The 24,140-nt window shown below is 46.7% G+C and overlaps 1 protein-coding gene and 1 long non-coding RNA gene across 2 annotated transcripts; one reads left to right on the top strand and one right to left on the bottom strand.

Annotated features, from left to right (window-relative positions):
• Positions 1-4,638: 4,638 nt before the first annotated feature.
• Positions 4,639-10,902, bottom strand: LOC142250293 (uncharacterized). Its single transcript, XR_012725168.1, has 3 exons — positions 10,660-10,902; positions 10,334-10,479; positions 4,639-5,556 (listed from the first exon to the last, which is right to left on the bottom strand). It is a non-coding gene; the product is annotated as an uncharacterized LOC142250293 (long non-coding RNA).
• Positions 10,903-13,220: 2,318 nt separating this feature from the next.
• On the top strand, positions 13,221-14,156 carry LOC142251720 (olfactory receptor 10C1-like). Its single transcript, XM_075324777.1, has one exon. The coding sequence runs from the start codon at positions 13,221-13,223 to the stop codon at positions 14,154-14,156; it is 936 nt and encodes a 311-aa protein (XP_075180892.1).
• Positions 14,157-24,140: the final 9,984 nt, after the last annotated feature.

Consider the following 24,140-nt stretch of genomic DNA (forward strand, 5'->3'; position numbering starts at 1 on the left):
TTTGCATTTATTTTTTTTTAAGTCCCTTTTTTCTTATTTAACTTTTTACAGTGGTTTAAGAATTTTGCACAAAATAAATTAAAATCTGTTTTAGTTTTGTCTTGTAACTTGTTTGCTTTAAACAGATGCAAAAAAAGGTAAATGTTCCGCAAAAATATCAGAAAATTAGCGAAAAAATACATAAATAATTTCTCTCTAGGATGGCGGAACTAGAGATAAACGGCACAAAAATGCAATTTTTTTTCTTAAAAAAAATCACTACAATTATTGATTAGGCCACAAATATCTCAAAAAGATGAGCCACCACAGAGATTTCCTTGTCTCATCATATGGAGATTTTAGTTGCCCAGTCCCCCAGGAACAGTCTTCTGTTGCCACTAAATGGCTCCATTGGTAGGCCTTCCTTTCCTCCCCACTGTAGACTGTTTTGAGATGGGTCGTACCGCGAGGCCCCCACCGTGTGCCCATTACCTTCGTAGTTTCGTGTCTCGGTTTTAGTGGTTTTGCGTGCTTAGACTCTTCAGTATCTTCCCCCTCTACTCTTGAGAGCGTGTCCCTCCTGCTTTTTCTCGAAAATGTAGTAAAAGAAAAAAGAACCATGCTGATAAAATATATATCTGTGTGTGTAATGTGTATGAAAGGCACATATTATAAAAACAATTAGTAGACAATAAAAATTTTTAAAAATCTAGCCAAAAAAGACACAAACGCGTTGGGCCCGGGGCGATCACGATCCAGGAGCCTCGGAGATTGTTCTTTGTTGTGATAATTACCAACATTTCACTAAATAGGTGAAATAAGAAAAATCAACATCACGATCTGTAAACATTTCGTTAATTGCCCCTCTGTGGGACTTGTTAATTGAGAAGCGATTATTGCTGTGAAATCACAATCCTAAATGAAATTGGAAGTGGAAGTTAATTATGTGGGGATTCGGAGGCCAGAAGGAGGTTTTCCTGGGGGAAATCATTTATCACCCTACCAGATACACAAAACTATCAAGACAATCAATATTTTCAGTATGGTGGATACATTGATATATGTAGTCCATATGGATATTAGTGACCCATCAGCCCTCTGTAAAGCACCTTTAGGGTGTAACATAGGTGAGGATACCCCTATTCCAAGCCAGGAGCATAGTATCACAGATCCCTACAAGACAAATCCTGAATATTTCATATACAAACTGTGTCATATAAAGGTTAGATTGCCGTCATCTACATTGGCATTCAAAATTATTCACCCTCAGTGCAAATTATTTTTATTAGCCAAGTCACAAACCTTCTGACGTTTGCAATTAACCAGACAAGAATGTAATCCGCTCAACACAACTAATATAACAAGGTTTCTTCAAATTCAACAGAAATTCAGAGTCTACTGTCGTCTCCGAATTATTCACCGCTTCATGAGCAGCGTCTTCAGTTCTTAGTCGAGTACTCCTAGAATTTCCTGGTACTTAATTCAATCTATCTTGCTGTAAATCTCCAGAACCTGAAAAAGCAAAACAGCTACAGAGCATTGCCAACCCACCACCATGCTTCAGTGTAGACCTCACCGACCCCTGTCATGTTTCACTGTAGGCAGTACTAAGCTTCCGCCATGCTTCACTGTAGGTAGTACCAAGCCCCTGTCGTGCTTAACTGTAGGCATCACTGAGCCCATGCTGTGCTTTGCAGTAGGTATCATCAAGCCCATGCCATGCTCCACAGTAAATATCACTGAGCCCCCACTTTGTTCCACTGAAGACATCACTGTGCTCCACTGTAAACACCAAGCCCCTGTCATGCTTCACTGTAGATATCACTTAGCCCCAGTCTTGCTTCACTGTAGACATCACCAAGCCCTACCGTGCTTCACTGTAAACATGACTGTGCCCTGCCATGCTTCATTGTAGACATCTCTGAGCCCCCGCCATGCTTCACTGTAGACAGCTCTGAGCCCCCGCCATGCTTCACTGTAGACAGCTCTGAGCCCCCGCCATGCTTCACTGTAGACATCTCTGCGCCCCTGCCATGTATCACTGTAGACATCTCTGAGCCCCCACCATGCTTCACTGTAGACAGCTCTGAGCCCCCGCCATGCTTCACAGTAGACAGCTCTGAGCCCCCGCCATGCTTCACTGTAGACAGCTCTGAGCCCCGCCATACTTCACTATAGACAGGGTAGATGCAAGTGCATCTTAATAAATTAGAATATCAGGAAAAAGTTAAATATTTCAGGAATTCAATGCAAAAAGTGAAACGTATATATTATATAGCGTCATTACACACAGAATGATCTATTTCACGTGTTTATTATATATTATTTTGAGTCAAACTCACAGAGGGATCTATTTGACGTGTTTATTTTAGTTAATGTTGATGATTTTGGCTTACAGCCAATGAAAACTAAAAAGACATTATCTCAGAAAATTGGAATAATTGCCACAAAACAGCTGCAAAGGCTTCTTAAGTGTTTAAAATGGTTCCTTAGTCTGGTTCAGTAGGCTACACAATCATGGGGAAGACTGCTGACTTGACAGATGTCCAGAAGGGAGTCATTGATACACTCAGCTCATCACTAGTTAGAAATACCGAGCACCCAAGCATGGCAGTGCCCGCTCATCATTAATTACGAAGAAATGAGCCCGCCCATCACTAGTTTAGAGTACTGAGCATGGTAGTGCTCGCTCATCACTAGTTATGAGTAACAAGCATGGTAGTGCCCGCTCATCACTACACTGTGTACAGAATTATTAGGCAAATGAGTATTTTGATCACATGATACTTTTTATACATGTTTTCCTACTCCAGGCTGTATAGGCTGAGAGCCAACTACCAATTAAGTAAATCCGGTGATGTGCATCTCTGTAATGAGGAGGGGTGCGGTGTAATGACATGAACACCCTATATAAAGGGTGCTTAATTATTAGGCAACTACTTCCTTTCCTTTGGCAAAATGGGTCAGAAGAGAGATTTGACGGGCTCTGAAAAGTCCAAAATTGTCCCTTGCAGACGGACGCAGCAGTCTTGAAATTGCCAAACTTTTGAAGCGTGATCACCAAACAATCAAGCGTTTCATGGCAAATAGCCAACAGGGTCATAAGAAGCGAGTTGGGCAAAAAAGGCGCAAAATAACTGCCCAAGAAGTGAGTGAAATCAAGCGTGAGGGTGCCAAGATGCCATTTGACACCAGTTTAGCCATATTTCAGAGCTGCAACATTACTGGAGTATCAAAAAGCACAAGGTGTGCCATACTCGGGGACATGGCCAAGGTAAGGAAGGCTGAAAAACGATCATCTTTGAACGAGAAACATAACATAAAACGTCAAGACTGGGCCAAGAAATATCTTAAGACTGATTTTTCAAAGGTTTTATGGACTGATGAAATGAGCGTGACTCTTGATGGGCCAGATGGATGGGCCAGAGGCTGGATCAGTAAAGGGCAGAGAGCTCCACTCCGACTCAGACACCAGCAAGGTGAATGTGGGTACTGGTATTAGCTGGGATCATCAAATATTAACTTGTGGGACCTTTTTGGTTGAGGATGGAGTGAAGCTCAACTCCCAGACCTAGTGCCAGTTTCTGGAAGACAAGTTCTTCAAGCAGTGGTGCAGGAAGAAGTCGGTATCGTTCAAGAAAAACATGATTTTCATGCAGGACAATGCTCCATCACATGCATCCAACTACTCCACAGCGTGGCTGGCCAGTAAAGGTCTAAAAGATGAAAAATAATGACATGGCCCCCTTGTTCACCTGATCTGAACCCCATAGAGAACCTGTGGTCCCTCATAAAATGTGAGATCTACAGGGAGGGAAAACAGTGCACCTCTGGGAGCAGTGTCTGGAGGCTGTGGTGGCTGCTGCACGCAATGTTGATCGTACACAGATCAAGAAACTGACAGAATCTATGGATGGTCGGCTGCTGAGTGTCATCATAAAGAAAGGTGGCTATATTGGTAACTATTTTTTTTGGGTTTTGTTTTTGCATGTCAGAAATGTTTGTTTCTAAATTTTGTGCAGTTATATTGGTTTCCCTGGTGAAAATAAACAAGTGAGATGGGAATATATTTGGTTTTCATTAAGTTGCCTAATAATTCTGCACAGTAATAGATACCTGCACAAACAGATATCCTCCTAAGATAGCCAAATCTAAAAAAAAAACAACACTCCAACTTCCAAAAATATTAAGCTTTGATATTTGAGTCTTTTGGGTTGATTGAGAACAGTTGTTGATCAATAATAAAAAAAATCCTCTAAAATACAACTTGCCTAATAATTCTGCACACAGTGTAGTTACAAGTACTGAGCACCCAGGCATGGCAGTGCACGCTCATCACTAGTTACGAGTACCGAGTATGGTAGTGCTCGCTTCTCCCTTGTTACGAATACTAAGCATGGTAGTGCCCACTCTACACTAGTTACGAGTACCGAGCACTCGAGCATGGTAGTGCTTGCTTATTGCAATTTATTAGCAAAATTTCCAAACATGACTTTTGTTAGGTTGAACCCTGAATAGGTCACAACTGTTGCCAGCAATGACCGAATGTGGAGAGGGTCCCGGTCACCCCCTCCGCTCCTCTCAACCTTAATGAGATACAGACAGACTGGTATCTGCACATAAGGCAAGAGTGTGCGCTCTGAACTGAAGTTTATTACACATACAGGTTTTTATCAAGCTAATAGAGGCGTAGCAGTGTCGTGTGCATAAGCGTAAGTTTCAATTCTCAGCAAAGCGTAAGTTTCGTTTCTCGGTGAAGCATAGTTCATGGTTTCAATAATTAATTTGTTCATGGCTCTTGTCCAGCATCGAGAGCGTAGAAGGGTCGGTTTGTACTTCTTGGAAATTGCATGCTTGACGATCTACTCAAGTTTAGTTAACTCTTTCCTCACAATCCCCCGTTTGGCGTGCGTGATGGAACTGGATCCTATCGAGAAGCTGGAATAGCAGGCTGGTCACCGGATGCTGTCCAAGCCGCAGGTTGCCTGGGGGTGTGAAGTCTTCAAATCCACATCCGTCCTCCGGGTACTGAGCCTGCATACCTTCCGATAAGAGTCACATCATAATACGCCAAGGTGATTCTATGGGAAAGAGTAGAAAAAAGTATATGTTAGAAATTTCATATTGGCGCTGAATAATTACTATCTTTGCATTGTTCACGCAGCAGGAGAACAGAGCCATTAACAATTTAAACACTACATAGGCCACTAATAGACAGAGTAGCACTTGGAATACTGATTGCAGTATCCCCATTGGAACACCTCCTATTCCCTTAAACCAGTTTGCGGGGTTGAACATTAGGCCCTAGAAAGGAGGTACAAATAGAAATACTTATCAGCAGTATTAGGCCTTCTTGCAGTGACTGGCGTGGACCCATGTCGATCTTCCCTCTAATTTAACGGAGGTCGGTGGGGTCAGCTGGACAGTCAAAAGTCCTTTGAATCGTGGCTCGAGGGTCTTTCTCACGTGCTTCTTCAGGTAGACCTGGTCACCAGGTTTTAGAGAGTGGGTTCCTGGAACGGTATCAGGATCGGGTAGAGAAGAATAGACCCTTTGGTGGGTTTCAGTTAGTTTTTGCTGCAGGGAGATAACATAAGATGTTAGGTGATCACATCGCAGTTGTAATTCCTGCGGGAAGTAGCATCCTAATCTGGGTGCACCTACAAAAAGTATTTTGAATGGTGAGAGCCTTTGCTTTCCCTGCGGGGTGGTCCAATATAGAGTAAAGAGCTATGGGGAGACATTCTGTCCAAGGTCTACCAGTCTCCTCCACTGCCTTGGCTAGTTTGAGCTTTAGAGTTCCATTTAACCTTTCCACTTTCCCTGATGACTGTGGGTGATAAGGTGTGTGTAAGGCTGACTGCCTAACAGGGAACAGGTATTCTGGAAAATTTGTCCAGTAAAATGGGTACCTCTGTCTGACTCTATGACTTTGGGGAGTCCAAACCAGGGTACCATCTCACAGGCCAATTTCTTTGCTGTGATTTTGGCCGTGGCTGAGCTGACAGGGTAGGCCTCTGGCCATCCTGAGAAGAGGTCTACACAGACAAGTACAAATTCGTAGATGGCATGTTTTGGCAGCTGGATATAGTCTATTTGTACTCTTTGGAATGGGGCAAACGTCTTTGGCATGTGTCTTTGCGGGGTTTTTGTTAGTTGGCCTGGATTATGCTGTTGACAGATGTGACAAGCTTTCATTTTCTCTGGGAGGCGTATTGTCTGAACTCGGGGGCTACCCAATGAGGTTGCATCTGGTTCATGATTGAATTTGTGCTACCGTGCGTAGGGTAGTGGAGTATTTGGAAAATGGCAGGGAACCAACTGCGTGGCAGGACAGAAAGTCCGTTTATGCGCCAAATCCCTTCCACTTTTTGTGCCCCCTTGGCCCGCCATCTGGCCTTTTCTTCCTCAGAGGCGTTTTCCTTTGTCTCAGAGAGGTTCTGCGTTTTTTCCTCCGTCGTTGACATTGTTTCCGTCTCCTTCAAAGGAAGTAAGGCTGCTTGTTTTGCTGTTTGGTCGGCCAAGTGATTTCCCCTAGCCTCGGGTGTTTGGGCCTTGGTGTGGGCAGCAACCTTTATGATTGCGAACTGCTTTGGTTTCAAGGCTACTTCCATTAGTTTTTTTTACTGAGGCTCCATGCCTGATGGGATTTCCTGCCGCTGTGAGGAATCCTCTAGTTTGCCAGATAGTGCCAAAAACGTGCACAATGCCGTGTGCATAGGCTGAGTCCAAGTAGATGTTCGCTGTTCGTTCTTTCAGAAACTCAATTGCCCAGATAAGAGCGAGAAGTTCTGCTTCTTGGGCAGATATGTGCGGAGATAGTGGTTGCCTGGTTATGACTTCATGTAGAGTTACTAAAGCAAATCCGGTGTGAAATTTGCCTGTTTCGTCGGCATACCATCGACAAAAAGTTTGAAGTCTGGATTTGCAAGTGGGGGTGTTTGAATATTGTGCAGGGGCTTCGCCTCATGTTGGATGAGTTCTTGACAATCATGGTCAAATGGTGCGTTGTTACGTTTGTCACTCTCTTCCTCAGTCCCCCCTTCTAAACTGGTAAAGATCAGAAGATCAGCAAGGTTTAGACTGGTAACTCGAGCAAATGAGATGTTTGGGGGTAGTAACAGTGCACATTGAAGTCTGACTTCTCTTGCCATGGAGAGGTGTTTCAGCTGCACTTGGTTGAGGACAGCATAGATATCATGGCTGGTAAGGATGGTGGTCGGGAAATCGAGTGAGATTTCGGATGCTTTCTGTATTATGTTTGAAACTGCTGTGATTGCACGGACACAGGTTGGTGCTGCTCTGGTGACGGTGTCGAGTTGAGAGGAGTAGTTCCCGATTGTATGATGTTTTTCTGTCTTCTGGGTGAGTACTCCTACGGCAAATCCTTGAAGCTCTGCTACGAACAGGTAAAAGTTGAGATCGTAATTTGGTAGTGCCAAAGCAGGAGCATCAATCACTAGTTCCTTGAGCTGTTGGAAGCTTTGTTGAGCTTCTTCTGTAAGGAAGAATGGAACATTCTTGGTGCAATCGTATAATGGTTGCATGAGTAATGACGCATTGGGAATCCATTGTGTGCCGAATGATATTAGTCCTAAAAATCCTCTGAGTTGTTTGAGGTTGCCAGGGACGCTTGCTTTCCTGATTACTTCTTGTCTGTCCGGGCTGAGATGTTTTTGTCCTGCAGAGAGACAATGACCCAGAAAAGTGACCTTTGTCTTGCAGAATTGTAACTTGTCCTTACTTGCTTTGCATCCTGATTCTGCTAGGAAGATTAGAAGACTTATTGAAGCCTTTTTACATTCTTCTTCGCTTGGACAGCAAAGTAGTAGGTCATCCACGTACTGGAGAAGGACACAGTGGTCAGGGGGCTGCCAGCCTTGAAGGACACTACTCATAGCCTGAGTATATAGAGTAGGGGAATGCTGCATCCCTTGTGGCAGCCTTGTCCACGTGTATTGGTTTTGTTTATGCGTGAATGCAAAGAGGTCTTGACATGCTGTATCCAATGGTACCGAGAAAAAAAGCGTTGGCAAGATCTATGACCATGTAATGGGTAGAAGTACCTGGTACCTGTATGAGTAGAGTATGTGGGTTGGGAACAACTGGAGTGAGGGGCTCCAGTATTGAGTTTACTGCCCTTAAATCGTGTACCATGCGGTACGTAACTGAATCACCTTTCTTCACCTGTTTCTTCTTGACAGGAAATAGCGGAGTATTGTATAGAGACTTAGTAGTTCTGAGAGCTCCTAACTTCACTAGTTCTTTTATTTGGTGATGCAGGGCGGCTTCCTGTTGAGCGTTAAGAGGATATTGTCTTAACTGTGGTGGTGTAATTCCAGGTTTGACTGATACTTTTACGGGGGGCATGGGTAGTGTGCCGAGGTCAGTTTTTGATGTGGACCAGAGCTTTGCGGGAACTTGGAGAAGTACTGGGTCCGTGTTTGCTTCCTGTGTGGCATCAATTTCTAGTTGATCTTCGATCGTCTGAATGGTGCACAGGACTTCTTCTGGAATATCTTCCGGAATTCGCAGGACAGCGGGACCATCTTCATTATAGACAATCTGAGCTTGTAATCTTGATAGTACATCTGCTCCCATTAGGGCTGTAGTCTGTCGTGGGGACACTAAAAATGTAGACACTACTATGTGTGGTCCCAGTTTCACCTTAATGGATGTGTTATTGAGATTAACTGGGCTTGTCCATCAAAACCGGAGACTATAGTAGTCTCGGGCGAGATGTAGTCTTCAGATATCGGGTCCCTGGGGAGTACAGAGCGTGAGGCTCCCGAGTCCACCAGAGCCCTTATTTCCTTGTTACCAATTTGAAGGGGGACGTGTATAAACGGACCTCTGGCATCCCTATCCCGTGCTGCCCCAAGTCAGGCAGTCTTTTCTTCCTGACTCTCGGGTTGGTTTTGAATATCCCTCTTTTTCTTTCTACAGTCTCTGATCACGTGTCCTTTTATCCCACAATAGTAGCAGGTTGGTCCCTTTCTTCTTGTGACTTCTGGCTGACCGTCTACTGCCGCTACGACAACTTTCTTGGTCCTTTTATCCTTTGCGTCAGTTTCTAAACCACTTGCTTTATTGACTAGAAGATCTATGTCCTCCATGTTTCTCCATTCGGGACAGCATGCTTTCAACCTATCTGCCAGAGGTGCATGTATTCCATCCATGAAGGATCTTACCATAAGGCGACGTATTGCACCCGCTTGTAAGTCCAGTCCTTCATCTGTGAATGACTGCATCAATCTATAGTAAAATGAACTGACATTTTCCACAGGACCTTGGTGCACTGGTCCCATTGTGCCCTTATTCCTTTGCTCCAGGGCGCAGAAAAGATTGAGTCTTGTCATGAAATCTTGGCCGGATGCCACAGTCCGGGTATCGTCCGGAACATTCCCTGCCAGATGGGCAGTAAGTTTGGCATACATTTCAGGGGACAGTTTGACTCTACATAAACCCTCCATGTCCAACCAAGTGCTCCGGTAAGAGACCTGTATTTGGTCCAAGTAACGTGAAAAACTGACGGGGTTTCGAGTCGGGTCAGGGGTATTTTGCAGGAAAGCCATCTGTTCGGCAGGATTCCAGCGTACATATACATCATACGCACGGGGAATTGGATCTCTGGGAGCATTTGGCTTTTGTTGGCCATAATTGGTGCAGGTCCATCCCTGGGGTTCTGCTGTTTGTGTGGTCGTTATATGAGTAGTCGACGGGCACGGGGGAGGCTCAAGATCCTTATTAGCTTTTTTTTTTCTTTTCAGTTTCTTCCCATGTTTTTGATTCTTCATGGTATATCCAACTTTGATTGTGGGCTGTTTTTGCCATGTCCGAAAGAATTCTGACCACTTCGGTCCATGATTTATCTGCTATTACTCCTGCTCTGGTAATTCTTATCTTGTCCCACTTGTTGGGGTCCAGTTGGTCCTTCCCTTTCAATACAAATGTTTTAAAAACCTCCCTGGACTGACTAGCTATGCTTTTCCCATGGTAGCACGTAATGAGATGCGGCAGGGTGCATCCAACTCTGTCCTTTGATGTTCCTTGACCCATTATCCGTCTATTTTCTTCAGCTTTTAGACCCTTAAACGTCCCTTGGACTAAAATCACCTATCTTGGAAGTACCCGGAGGCTGACTCCTTTTTCTGTATTCCTACGTAAGGTGGGGTCTTAACTTTGTTTAGAGGGGGCTGAGTATGGAGAATGTTCCTGGGGTACCCTTCTTATGGTGGAGATATATTCTATATCCGATTAAAAATGGCAAACAAGGCTATCCCACCTAACACCAGGATGGTGAACATCACTCCAAAAGACAGAATAGACACACTATTCTCTTAGCAACTCTCACGTGAGGGCCTATGAAGTTGGTTATCTGGTTTGTCCCGAGGTGGTTTTAGCACTGGCACTGCGCTCGCTCCGGAACCTAAAGGTGTCCGGCTTGGCCCTGGGATACAGTTTTAGCCTGGAGGAACCAGTTGTTACGACTTCTCTGATCTATGACAGCCAACAAGGAGAAAAGCACAGAAAAGCATCTACTGGCAAGAGTTCTTTCTTTCAGAGTTCAGTAGTGACCCGCCAATTACCCAGTTTTTACTCAGTGTCCCTCTTGCAGTGGTGAGGAAAGAGGAGGACAGAGATGGGGAGCAAAAGAGCAGAAAAGATTTCAACTCTTACCTGGCCAGGTATTTCTGGTTCCCCCGTCCTCAGGATGGCAAGACGGTCCACTGGATCCTGGAGTATGCGCGGGTCCCTGTTCTGGTGCCAGAAATGTTAGGTTGACCCCTGAATAGGTCACAACTGTTGCCAGCGATGACAGAATGTGCAGAGGGTCCCGGTCACCCCCTCCGCTTCTCTCAACCTTAATGAGATACAGACAGACTGGTATCTGCACATAAGGCAAGAGTATGCGCTCTGAACTGAAGTTTATTACACATACAGGTGCTTATCAAGCTAATAGGGGCGTAGCTGTGTCGTGTGCATAAGCGTAAGTTTAAATTTTCAGCAAAGCATAAGTTTCGTTTCTCGGCGAAGCATAGTTCATGGTTTCAATAATTCATTTGCCCTTGGCTCTTGTCCAGCATCAAGAGCGTAGAAGGGTCGGTTTGTACTTCTTGGAAATTGCGTGCTTGACTATCTACTCAAGTTTAGTTAACTCTTTCCTCACACTTTGCTATCTGGATCAAATGAGACTGATAGAGGAAATCCCCAAAAAATCAAACAGCAGAGAAGATCCTGTAAATTAGTATTTGATGTTTGTTGTTTGCAAATAGTAGATGGGATAGCTCAACACGTATGTAGCAACAGTTTAACTTTGTTCATCAGAATATGAAAGGTTTATCTCATGTGTGATGAACAATCTTGAAGGATCTATTGTGGGGCGCGCTCAAAATCTTCAGCCCATGGCAGATTGATGTCTGAGGAGTTCCCTAGTTCTTATCTCCGCACTGTCCGCCAAAACATGAAGCTGCTCTTGGGTCCCAGACCTTAAATGAATTACAGTGGGTTTTGTAAAACTAGACCCAAAGCAATCAACTGATTATATAATGCTGGACCCAAGTGGAACATATTTTTATTTTGTGCCAGATTGTCATAAAATAACTCAATTTCAATCTCCGATGACCAATAACCCTGGTTCCAATGACTGAGATGCTGATGAAACGACTTGGTCAGTTTTTCAAAATTTACCAAATGATTGTAGTAATTGAGCGCTGTCCATCTGCATGTACTTAAAATAAATTAAATTTAAACTAATTTTTAGAACTCCTTTATTTAGGACATAAAATTTTAATTACGCTATTACAATAATGATATTAGTATTCGTTATGCCAATTCAGTGCCATTTTTAGATCTCCAGGGATTGACTCTCAAGAGTCCAGTTTGCTTATAAAAACCTGATCTTGTTGTGTGCCCATACCGGCTGGATCCTCACACATGACTAAGGTTGTTCTGTTTCCAAGTAAAGGGTATTTACCGAAACAAAATTAAAAATAATGATGGATTTGACCTGAGTTTTATCTCCTCAATGTGCTTTAATCAACCTGGTGATTTTAAAGGTTTGACCTTCAAGCTCAACGTTTCGGGTAAATCTCTCTACATCGCTCCTTTTCCGTTGATTTAATACATTTCTGTTTGTGATAGAATCATAAAATGATAAAGTTAGAAGGGTCCTTAAGGTCCATCGGGTTCAACCCCCTGCGAGTGCAGGTTTTCCTAAATCATCCCAGCTATAGGTTTATCTAGCTTTCGCTTGAGGATTTCCATTGATGGACAGCTCACTACTTCTCGTGGTAGCCTGTTCCCCTCTCAGACTGCCCTCACTACCTCCTGTGGCCATCTGTTCCCCTCTCTGACTGCCCTTACTGCCTCCCTTGGTCACCTGTTCCACTCCTTGACTGCCCTCAGTGCCTCCCGTGGTAGCCTGTTCCACTCTGACTGCCCTCACTGTCATATTTATATGCTTTTTGCTATCTCCGGTTGCTTTCATATATTGTTCTATTGCCGGTCCTGTGAGTAAAGCTGCCCATATACCTTAGATAGCTGTAAGCAGAACATTAGTTTGGCTGATACGTTTCTGTCCTAACTTCCTCATAGAGATGAACACTTGCTTTAGCTGAGCGTCCATGTGTTCTTTATGGACCAGGCAATTTTAATTCAAACCTCTCGACATAATTAATGCGGGGCAACTTGGGAGGCCCCCATTCACACTAGATGATCGGCTGATTTTGGTTTGGATGACTTTATTTAATTTGTATGAGAGCTTAACAACCTTCACTTCACTATTCCTTTTCTTTCTGTAGGGTCCATAATGCCCCAAATAGACCTTTTCTTCAAATGCAACCTCTACTTGCTTTGTAATGCTTACCAAAATGATTTATTTTGAAGGAAATAAAATTTGTAAACCCTCAACTGGGTCCCATCAAAAACCTATAATGAAGGGTGGTCAGCGTATAAGTTGGCCATGAATCTTAAATAAAATTTGTCCTAACTTGATGATTTCCATGGGATCAGTTTCCTAAATGTTCCTGTCGGCCAATGCGGGGGGAAAGAGATTGGCAAAGTTGGACTCCGCTTGCCAGATTTTTTTCTTCTCTGAGGGATAAGTCTCAACCAAAGCAGCTTATATTTTTTCTATCCATCTGTTGTGCACCTGTGTTTATCAAGACGTTGGGGAAAGGAAAGTAGCGGTCTAAGATTTTTAGCTGGCTGTTTTAAAGTTTTTTCCTGTTTTAGGAATTATGTTTTACATTGGAAACCGGAGTTTAGCCTCCTCCTTCATCATTGTGGGTTTTGAGACCTTTCGAGAGATCGAGCTCTTTCTGTTCTCCTTATTCCTCGTTATGTATCTCATCACTATCATAGCTCATTTACTCATTATAGGACTTGTATCTATAGATAAGTGTCTTCACAAGCCAATGTACTTGTTTTTGGCCAACTTCTCAGTGGTAGAGATTGGTTACGTCACAGCAACTGTGCCGAAGATGCTTGATGGTCTACTGACAGGGGACAAAGAGATTTCATGTTCTGCTTGTCTTCTTCAGTTTTATTGCTTCTTTGCATTTGCAGCCACTGAAAACTGTTTCCTTGTTGTGATGGGATATGACCGCTACGTAGCCATCTGTCAGCCGCTACGCTATACTATCCTGATGGCTAAAAGGACAACTTTGATCTTGACAATTGGTGCTTGGACAAGTGGGTTAATGGCTGCCATGACTCCTACTCTCTGGGTTGCTTCCTTATCTTTCTGTTATCCCAATCAAATCGACCACTTCTTCTGTGACTATGCTCCTCTCCTAAAGCTCTCCTGTGAGGACACCTCCAAAGGTGAATTTACATTTATGGTCATATCGTGGTCTATGATTTGGGGTTGTTTTTCTCTAACTTTAGTGTCTTATGCCTTCATTATATATTCTGTTCTAAAAATACCTTCAGTTGAAGGACAGAAGAAGGCCTTCAATACTTGTGCTTCCCACCTCACAGTAGTTTCCATATTTAATGGGACCGGAATCTTCATATACATACGTCCCAACTCCACCATCCGGTTTACTCTTGACAAGGTGGTGTCCATCTTCTACAGTGTGGTGACTCCACTCATGAATCCAGTCATATACTGTCTGAGGAATAAGGATGTTAAAAAAGCCGTATACAAGGTATCACAGGGCTGTGGAGCTTAGTATGGCCAACAAACATGGCTATGAAATCTAATTTTCAGTCTCTGTCACGGATGGGGGATGTATATACACACGTGGTCAAAATTGTTGGCGCCCCTCTTTTAATGAAAGAAAAACCCACAGTGGTCACAGAATTAACCTGAATCTGACAAATGTAATAATAAATTAAAAATCTATGAAAATGAACAAATAAAAGTCAGACATTGCTTCTTTTCTGCTTCCACAGAATTAAAAAAAAACCAAAAACTCATGAAATCGGCCTCGACAGAAATGATGGTTTCCTCCTTAACTAATATTTGGTTGCACAACCTTTTGAGGCAATCACACGATTCCTATAACTGTTAATGAAACTTCTGCACCTCTCGACAGGTATTTTGGTGACTCCTCAAGAGCAAACTGCTCCTTGTGTCTGGTGTTTGAAGGTTGCCTTTTCCAGATGTTTCAGCGCTTTCCAAAGATGCTCAATAGGATTTAGGTCAGGACTCATAGAAGCCACTTCAGAATAGTCCAATGTTTTCCTCTCAGCCATTCTTGGGTGTTTTTAGCTGTGTTTTGGGTCATTATCCTGTTGCAAGACCTATGACCTGCAACTGAGACCAATCTTTTGGACACTGGGCAGCACATTTCTCTCTAGAATCCCTTGATTGTCTTGAGATTTCATTGTACCCTGCACAGATTCATGACACCCTGTGCCAGATGCAGCAAAGTAGCCCCAGAGCCCCAGAACATTACTGAGCCTCCTCCATGTTTCACAGTAGGGACAGTGTTCTTTTCATGATATGCTTAATTTTTCCATCTGTGAACATAGAGCTGATGTGTATTGCCAAAAAGCTCCATTTTTGTCTCATCTGTCCATAGGACATTTTCCCAGAAGCTTTGTGGCTCGTCAACATGTAGTTTGGCAAATTCCAGTATGGCTTTTTTTTTGGGGGGGTGGGGGGGTTGTCAACACTGGTGTCCTCCTTGATCGTCTCCCATGAAGTCCACTTTAGCTCAAACAACGAAAAAATGGTGCGATCTGACACTGATGTTCCTTGAGGTTGAAGTTCATCTTTATTCTCTTTAGAAGTTACCATTCGTATTATCCTTCTCTTTGATTTGTCATCAATTTTACTCCTGCGGTCACGTTCAGGGAGGTGGCTACAGTCCCATGGATCTTAAATTTCTGAATAATATGTGCAACTGTAGTCACAGGAATATCAAGCTGCTTAAAGATGGTCTTATAACTTTTACCTTTAACATGCTTGTTTATAATTTTCTTTCTAATCTCCTGAGACAACTCTTTTTTTCGCTTCCTCTGGTCCATGTTTAGTGTGGTACACACCATGTCACCAAACAGCACAGTGAGTATCTGTAGCCCTATATACAGGCCCACTGACTGATTGCAAGATTGTAGACACCTGTGATGCTAATTAGTGGACACGCCTTGCTTTAACATGTCTCTTTTGTCACCTTATCTTCAGGGGTGCCATCATTTTTGTCTAGGTCTATTTCATAGTTTTATTTTTTTTTAAATTCTGTGAAAAGCAGCAATGTCTGACTTTCATTTGTTTATTTTCATAGATTTTTTTATTTATTACGTTTGTCTGATTCAAGTTATTTCTCTGACCATTGTGGGTTTTACTATTTATTACAGTAATCACTAGGATTTGTCTCATATTCACTGATGTTTATTAGACGCCAACAGTCATCACCACATCAATTTTATTTTTTTAAATGACTTTCTACGTGTCAATGGTTACCATTGATTCATAGAATTTCTCTTTCCAATCTGCAATTTTAATTCCTTCATTCATTTTCAAACCCCCTGATATGCAGTGCACAGCCTGATAACTGTTAGATTTTCTCTTATGGAAGTGTATAGACTGGGCGAGCGGTCTGTAGGCTGGGCGAGCGGTCTGTAGGCTGGGCGAGCGGTCTGTAGGCTGGGCGAGCGGTCTGTAGGCTGGGCGAGCGGTCTGTAGGCTGGGCGAGCGGTGTGTAGGCTGGGCAAACGGTGTGTAGGCTGGGCGAGCGGTGTGTAGGCTGGGCGAGCGGTGTGTAGGCTGGGCGAGCGGTGTGTAGGCTGGGCGAGCGGTGTGTAGGCTGGGCGAGCGGTGTGTAGGCTGGGCGAGCGGTGTGTAGGCTGGGCGAGCGGTGTGTAGGCTGGGCGAGCGGTGTGTAGGCTGGGCGAGCGAGCGGTCTGTAGGCTGGGCGAGCGGTCTGTAGGCTGGGTGAGCGGTGTGTAGGCTGGGCGAGTGGTGTGTAGGCTGGGCGAGCGGTGTGTAGGCTGGGCGAGCGGTGTGTAGGCTGGGCGAGCGGTGTGTAGGCTGGGCGAGCGGTGTGTAGGCTGGGCGAGCGGTCTGTAGGCTGGGCGAGCGAGCAGTCTGTAGTCTGGGTGAGCGGTCTGTAGGCTGGGCGAGCGGTGTGTAGGCTGGGCGAGCGGTGTGTAGGCTGGGCGAGCGGTGTGTAGGCTGGGCGAGCGGTGTGTAGGCTGGGCGAGCGGTCTGTAGGCTGGGCGAGCGGTCTGTAGGCTGGGCGAGCGAGCAGTCTGTAGTCTGGGCGAGCGGTCTGTAGGCTGGGCGAACGGTGTGTAGGCTGGGCGAGCGGTCTGTAGGCTGGGCGAGCGAGCAGTCTGTAGGCTGGGCGAGCGGCGTGTAGGCTGGGCGAGCGGCGTGTAGGCTGGGCGAGCGGCGTGTAGGCTGGGCGAGCGGCGTGTAGGCTGGGCGAGCGGCGTGTAGGCTGGGCGAGCAAGCAGTCTGTAGGCTGGGCGAGCAAGCAGTCTGTAGGCTGGGCGAGCGGTCTGTAGGCTGGGCGAGCAAGCAGTCTGTAGGCTGGGCGAGCGGTGTGTAGGCTGGGCGAGCGGTGTGTAGGCTGGGCGAGCGGTGTGTAGGCTGGGCGAGCGAGCAGTCTGTAGTCTGGGTGAGCAGTCTGTAGGCTGGGCGAGCGAGCAGTCTGTAGGCTGGGCGAGCGGTCTGTAGGCTGGGCGAGCGAGCAGTCTGTAGGCTGGGCGAGCGGCGTGTAGGCTGGGCGAGCGGCGTGTAGGCTGGGCGAGCAAGCAGTCTGTAGGCTGGGCGAGCAAGCAGTCTGTAGGCTGGGCGAGCGGTCTGTAGGCTGGGCGAGCAAGCAGTCTGTAGGCTGGGCGAGCGGTGTGTAGGCTGGGCGAGCGAGCAGTCTGTAGTCTGGGTGAGCGGTCTGTAGGCTGGGCGAGCGAGCAGTCTGTAGGCTGGGCGAGCGGTGTGTAGGCTGGGCGAGCGGTGTGTAGGCTGGGCGAGCGGTGTGTAGGCTGGGCGAGCGGTGTGTAGGCTGGGCGAGCGGTGTGTAGGCTGGGCGAGCGGTGTGTAGGCTGGGCGAGCGAGCAGTCTGTAGTCTGGGTGAGCAGTCTGTAGGCTGGCTCTCCCTCCTGCTTTGCGATCTCTAACACTGAGAGAAGGGGTGTGAGAGCAGAGCGAGACCTCAGGAGCTCTGACACGTGTAACATTTATACAAAGCACTCAGCTAGAGAAAGTGATTACTGACTATCTGCAGCAGCAAAATGGTAGAATGTTTTTCATCTAAACTATTTAGAAAGCAAATTAACAATAAAAAGATGATTCTGTCAGAACTTGTTTTCAATTTCCTAGTGAATGACTGAAGATCTTCTGCTCCTAGAGTTGAAGGAATGTGTTTTCTCCGCTCCTTAACCCCTTTACAATTTTTCATGTACTTGTATGTCAAAAGTCGTGTCCCTGTCTTTGATGTAAGGCCGCATGCATCTTTCCTCACACATGATGGCTGATTTTAATTTAACGCCCCTCTCTGGGTTAAAAACCTCCATGTGTATGTCATGTTCAGTTTTGCACCTGTTCAGACTGCATGTTGGGAGTGTGATCGTTTTTTTTTGTCTAGATTATGGAGTCATGCCCTCTGACTGAGCACCCCGCCCCCATTAGCCACAGGTGATTTTATTCTCTAGTAGCAGGTTCCTACTCGCCCATACACATGGAGGTTTTTAACCCAGAGAGAGGCGTTAGAGTAGGTACCCAGTGTATGAGAAATGCCTTGATGCGGTACTGGGCAGATATAGAAATGGCCATTTTTGTATACTAAGGCTGCTTTCACACCTCCGGTTTCTGCAATGCGGCACAATCCGGCACTTTGCAGGAAAATCGCAATCATTTTTTTTTGCTGCCGGTTGCATTTTTTCTGCATAGACTTTAATTAGTGCCGCATTGTGCCGCATGGCCTTGCGTTCCATCTGGTTTTTGCCGCATGCGGCCGATTTAGCCGATGTGGCGGACGGATGGAACGTTGCCTGGCATATTTGTTCGTGCGGCAAAAAAAAACGCATCGCGCCGCATTCGGCCGATGCGGCGCATTTTTCAATGCATGCCTATGGCAGCTGGATGCGGTGCGATGCGGCAAAAAACGCATCCGGCCGCCGCATGCGGTTTTTGCCACTGCGCATGCTGAGTAGCGTGCCGCAAGCGGCAAAAACCAGACGGGCCACATGGGAAAAACTTATGCAAAGGATGTGGTGTTTTCACCACATCCATTGCATAGCTTGCACAGCCGGATTGAGCCGCAGAGCTCAAGCTGGATGTGTGAAAGCAGCCTAAGTATCTCAATTTTTCCGAAATTTCCATAAGCAGTAATGCATGTCTATATTCTTACATTTGTGGTTTGCTTGTTTAACATTTCATGTGCAAGGCTATGTGTCCACGGTAGAATGTACCTGCGGATTTTTCTGCATGAAAATCCGCGACTTTCGCGGCAAATCCGCACCTTATTTTTGCCGCGGATTTACCGTGGATTACCGCGAAATTGCCGCGGATTTTGATGCGGATTTTTTTTTTTTTTCCCCATTCTATACCCAAAATCCGCACCAAAATCCGCAACAATAATTGACATGCTGCAGATTTTTCCGGATCAAAATCCGCGGCAAATCCGCCGCGGAAAAATCCGCAGCATGGACACAGCATTTCCAAAATGCCATTGAAATGGCTTGGAAGTGCCGCTGCTGCAGATTTTCGGAAAATCCGCGGTAAATCCGCGGCAAAATCCGCAGCGTGGACACATAGCCCAACTGTCTTATTTTTTGTTATTATATATGTTATATTCAGCTTTGCACCTGTTCAGACTGCATGTGTTGGGGCTGCAAAGAACTGATGAAGAACAATCCCTGCACCTGAACTGAAGGAAGTATAGACATGGCGCTCCCCACTACTGAGTATTCCTCAGTCCAGGCCTCCATGGTGACTTCTCCTTGACCGCAGATTACGTCCTAGAGTTCATAACAATTCATTCACTTTTTCACATACAATTTTTCCTTTGTTTTCAAGTTGACAAATATCTTTGTAATAATCTGCCCTGCTTTGTTTTTTTACTATTTTTTTCCCTCTTAGGCTGCGTGCACACCGGACAGACTTTCCACCTTAAGTTCCGCAGTAGATATTTCCCGTATTTTTCAGATTATAAAAGACACTTTTCTTCCCAAAAATGTGGGAGGAAAATGAGGGGTGTGTCTTATAATCCGAAAGTAGCTTACCGGGAGATGGCGGAGCGGGGTAGCAGGAGGCAGGGAGTAATGCTGCGGGCGCTGTGATGCTGGGGCTGCGGGCGCTGTGATGCTGGGGCTGTGTTGGGGCAGTGGGCACTGTGCTGCTGGGGCTGTGTTGGGGCTGTGGGCACTGTGCTGCTGGGGCTGTGTTGGGGCTGTGGGCGCTGTGCTGCTGGGGCTGTGTTGGGGCTGTGGGCGCTGTGCTGCTGGGGCTGTGTTGGGGCTGTGGGCGCTGTGCTGCTGGGGCTGTGTTGGGGCTGTGGGCGTTGTGCTGCTGGGGCTGTGTTGGGGCTGTGGACACTGTGCTGCTGGGGCTGTGTTGGGGCTCTGGGCGTTGTGCTGCTGGGGCTGTGTTGGGGCTGTGGGCGTTGTGCTGCTGGGGCTGTGTTGGGGCTGTGGGCGCTGTGCTGCTGGGGCTGTGTTGGGGCTGTGGGCGTTGTGCTGCTGGGGCTGTGTTGGGGCTGTGGGCGTTGTGCTGCTGGGGCTGTGTTGGGGCTGTGGGCGTTGTGCTGCTGGGGCTGTGTTGGGGCTGTGGGCGTTGTGCTGCTGGGGCTGTGTTGGGGCTGTGGGCGTTGTGCTGCTGGGGCTGTGTTGGGGCTGTGGGCACTGTGCTGCTGGGGCTGTGTTGGGGCTGTGGGCACTGTGCTGCTGGGGCTGTGTTGGGGCTGTGTTGGGGCTGTGGGCGCTGTGCTGTTGGGGCTGTGGGCATTGTGCTGCTGGGGCTGTGTTGGGGCTGTGGGCACTGTGCTGCTGGGGCTGTGTTGGGGCTGTGTTGGGGCTGTGTTGGGGCTGTGTTGGGGCTGTGTTGGGGCTGTGTTGGGGCTGTGTTGGGGCTGTGTTGGGGCTGTGTTGGGGCTGTGTTGGGGCTGTGTTGGGGCTGTGGGCGCTGTGCTGCTGGGGCTGTGTTGGGGCTGTGCGGCTGGGGCTGTGCTGGGGCTGAGTTGGGGCGGTGGGCGTTGTGCTGCTGGGGCTGTGTTGGGGCTGTGGGCGTTGTGCTGCTGGGGCTGTGTTGGGGCTGTGGGCGTTGTGCTGCTGGGGCTGTGTTGGGGCTGTGGGCGTTGTGCTGCTGGGGCTGTGTTGGGGCTGTGGGCGTTGTGCTGCTGGGGCTGTGTTGGGGCTGTGGGCGTTGTGCTGCTGGGGCTGTGTTGGGGCTGTGGGCGCTGTGCTGCTGGGGCTGTGTTGGGGCTGTGGGCGCTGTGCTGCTGGGGCTGTGTTGGGGCTGTGGGCGCTGTGCTGCTGGGGCTGTGTTGGGGCTGTGGGCGCTGTGCTGCTGGGGCTGTGTTGGGGCTGTGGATGCTGTGCTGCTGGGGCTGTGTTGGGGCTCTGGGCGTTGTGCTGCTGGGGCTGTGTTGGGGCTCTGGGCGTTGTGCTGCTGGGGCTGTGTTGGGGCTGTGGGCGTTGTGTTGCTGGGGCTGTGTTGGGGCTGTGGGCGTTGTGTTGCTGGGGCTGTGTTGGGGCTGTGGGCGTTGTGTTGCTGGGGCTGTGTTGGGGCTGTGGGCGTTGTGCTGCTGGGGCTGTGTTGAGGCTGCGGGCTGCTGTGCTGCCTGCAGTAAGGGCTGAAAATAATGGCACCCAAAGTCTGCGCATGCGCAGATGGTTGTCTCAGCTCAAGATCTCATCTGCGCACACGCTGGCCCATTGATCTCCCAGTAACGAGCTTAAGGAAAACGGCGCCCCGAGGTGACGCGTGCGCAGATGAGATCTCTGCTTATCATTGAGCCAATAGTTCAATCTATGCACGACTTCTGGCGCCATTTCATTGAACCGCCACTGACAGTCTTTGGGACAGCATCTGGGACACCCGTTCCACCCCCACCCCCACACGGTGCGGCTTCGGAGCGTCACATAAACCAAAAATACGGTATATGAATCATGTGCAAAATCCACACCTTATACAGTAGTTTAAGAATTCTGCACAAAATAAAAAAAGCTGTTTAGTTTTGTCTTGTAACTTTTTGTTCTAAATAAATGCGAAAAAGGTAAATGTTCTGCTAAAATGTTGTCAGAAAATTAGTGAAAAAATACATAAATAATTTTGTTTCAGTGATTTTTTTTTTCTCTTTAAATTGCAATTATTGATTGGGCCACAAATATCTGAAAAAGAAGAATCACTCTGACACATATGTATGTGTATGTATATATAAACAAGCATGAAAAATAACTTAAAAAAGGCACAAATTGTGAAAATTTGGAGACAATATAAAAACTAGACAAAAAGACAGAAACGCGTTGGGCCCGGGGCGATCACGATCCAGGAGCCTCTGAGATTGTTCCTTGTTGTGATAATTACCAACTTTTCACTAAATAGGTGAAATAAGAAAAATCAACATCACGATCTGTAAACATTTCGTTAATTGCCCCTCTGTGGGACTTGTTAATTGAGAAGCGATTATTGCTGTGAAATCACAATCCTAAATGAAATTGGAAGTGGAAGTTAATTATGTGGGGATTCTGAGGCCAGAAGGAGGTTTTCCTGGGGGAAATCATTATCACCCTGACAGATACTGAAAATATTAATTGTCTTGATAGTTTTGTGTATGGTGGAGTTACATCGATACGAGTAGTCTCTATGGATATTAGTGACCCATCAGCGCTCTGTAAAGCGCCTTTCGGGTATAACGTAGGTGAGGATACCCCCGAAACGCGAAGTACCATATGGCACAGCATGGACCATTTCCTCGCTATCGGCATAGTATCCTAGATCCATACAAGACAAATCCTGAATATTTCATATACAAATCATTCGGTGACAAACTGTGTCACATGAAGGTTAGATTGCCGTCATCTACATTGGCATTCAAAATTATTCACCCTCAGTGCAAATTATTTTTATTAGCCAAGTCACAAACGTTCTGGAGTTTGCAATTAACCAAACAAGAATGTAATCCGCTCAACACAACTAATATAACAAGGTTTCTTCCAATTCAACAGAAATACAGAGTCTACTGTCGTCTCCGCATTATTCACCGCTTCATGACCAGCGTCTTCAGTACTTAGTTCAGTAATTTCCTGGTACTTGATTGAATCTACAGTGGAACCTCGCTTACCGAGTTACCCAGTTAGTGAGTATTCTGCTTAACGAGCAAAGCTTTCTATACATTTGTAACTCAGTTTACGAGAAAGCTTTGCCGTTGGAGCAAAATACTCACCGCACATACTTCCGGTTCTGTACATCCACCGCGCTCTAACCCGCTCTTGCAGTCCACACAAACACGTACGCACAAACACGCACGCACATACACATATTATGCTCACCTTACCTTCCGTTCCATCGCCGGCCTCATGGTTCTTGTAGTTCGCCGGTACAGGATGTTTATCAGCAACCATCGCGACAATGCAGGAACTTCCGCTGTCAGCCGCTACTCACAGGCAGTGCGCTGACCAATCAGAGGCAAGCGGCTCCTGCCTTTGACGTCAGCGCTCTGGCAGCGGAAGTTCCTACCTCGTCGCGATGGTTACCCGATACACATCCTGTACCTGCGGACTACAAGATCCAGGAAACTGGCGATGGAACAGAAGGTTAGGTGAGCATAATTTGTGCGTGTTTGTACGTGTGTGGAATGGCACAATAGGGGACCAGGATCGGACATATTTAACAAGTTGTGGAACGAATTGTCTGCATTGCAATGATTTCTTATGGGAAATCTTGCTTTGCTAGACAAGTAACTTGGTTAACAAGGACAGTCCCAGAACAGATTGTTCTCGTTAACCAAGGTTCCACTGTACCTTGTTGTAAATCTCCAGCACCAGAAGAAGCAAAGCAGCCACAGAGCATTGCCAACCCACCACCATGCTTAACTGTAGTCATCACTGATTCCCATCATATATTATTGTAGGCAGTACCAAGCCCCTGCTGTGCTTCACTGTAGGCTTCACCAAGCCCACGCCATGCTATGCAGTAGGTATCATCAAGCCCATGCCATGCTCCACTGTAAACATCCCCGAGCCCCAAGGGTACTTTGCACGCAGCGACATCGCTAGCCGATGCTAGCGATGTCGAGCATGATAGCACCCGCCCCCATCGCACATCCGATATCTGGTGATAGCTACCGTAGCGAACATTATCGCTACGGAAGCTTCACATGCACTCACCTGCCCTGCGACGTCGCTCTGGCCGGCGACCCGCCTCCTTCCTAAGGGGGCGGGTCGTGCGGCATCATAGCGACGTCACACAGCAGGCGGCCAATAGAAGTGGAGGGGCGGAGATGAGTGGGACGTAAACATCCCGCCCACCTCCTTCCTTACGCATAGCCAGCGGGACGCAGGTAGGAGATGTTCCTCGCTCCTGCGGCTTCACACACAGCAATGTGTGCTGCCGCAAGAACGAGGAACAACATCATAACATCGGTCGTCCCAAAATTATGGAAATGACCGACGCTACACCGATTGCCGATTTATGACGCTTTTGCGATCGTAAATCAGCTTATCTAGGCTTTACACGTTGCGACATAGTTACTGGCGCCGGATGT

This window comes from Anomaloglossus baeobatrachus, chromosome 9 (assembly GCF_048569485.1).
Source record: "Anomaloglossus baeobatrachus isolate aAnoBae1 chromosome 9, aAnoBae1.hap1, whole genome shotgun sequence".
Classification (NCBI taxonomy): Eukaryota; Metazoa; Chordata; class Amphibia; order Anura; family Aromobatidae; genus Anomaloglossus; species Anomaloglossus baeobatrachus.

Coding starts and splice junctions, on each gene's coding strand:
- LOC142251720 (XM_075324777.1), top strand. CDS start 13,221: ATGTTTTACATTGGAAACCGGAGTTTAGCCTCCTCCTTCATCATTGTG.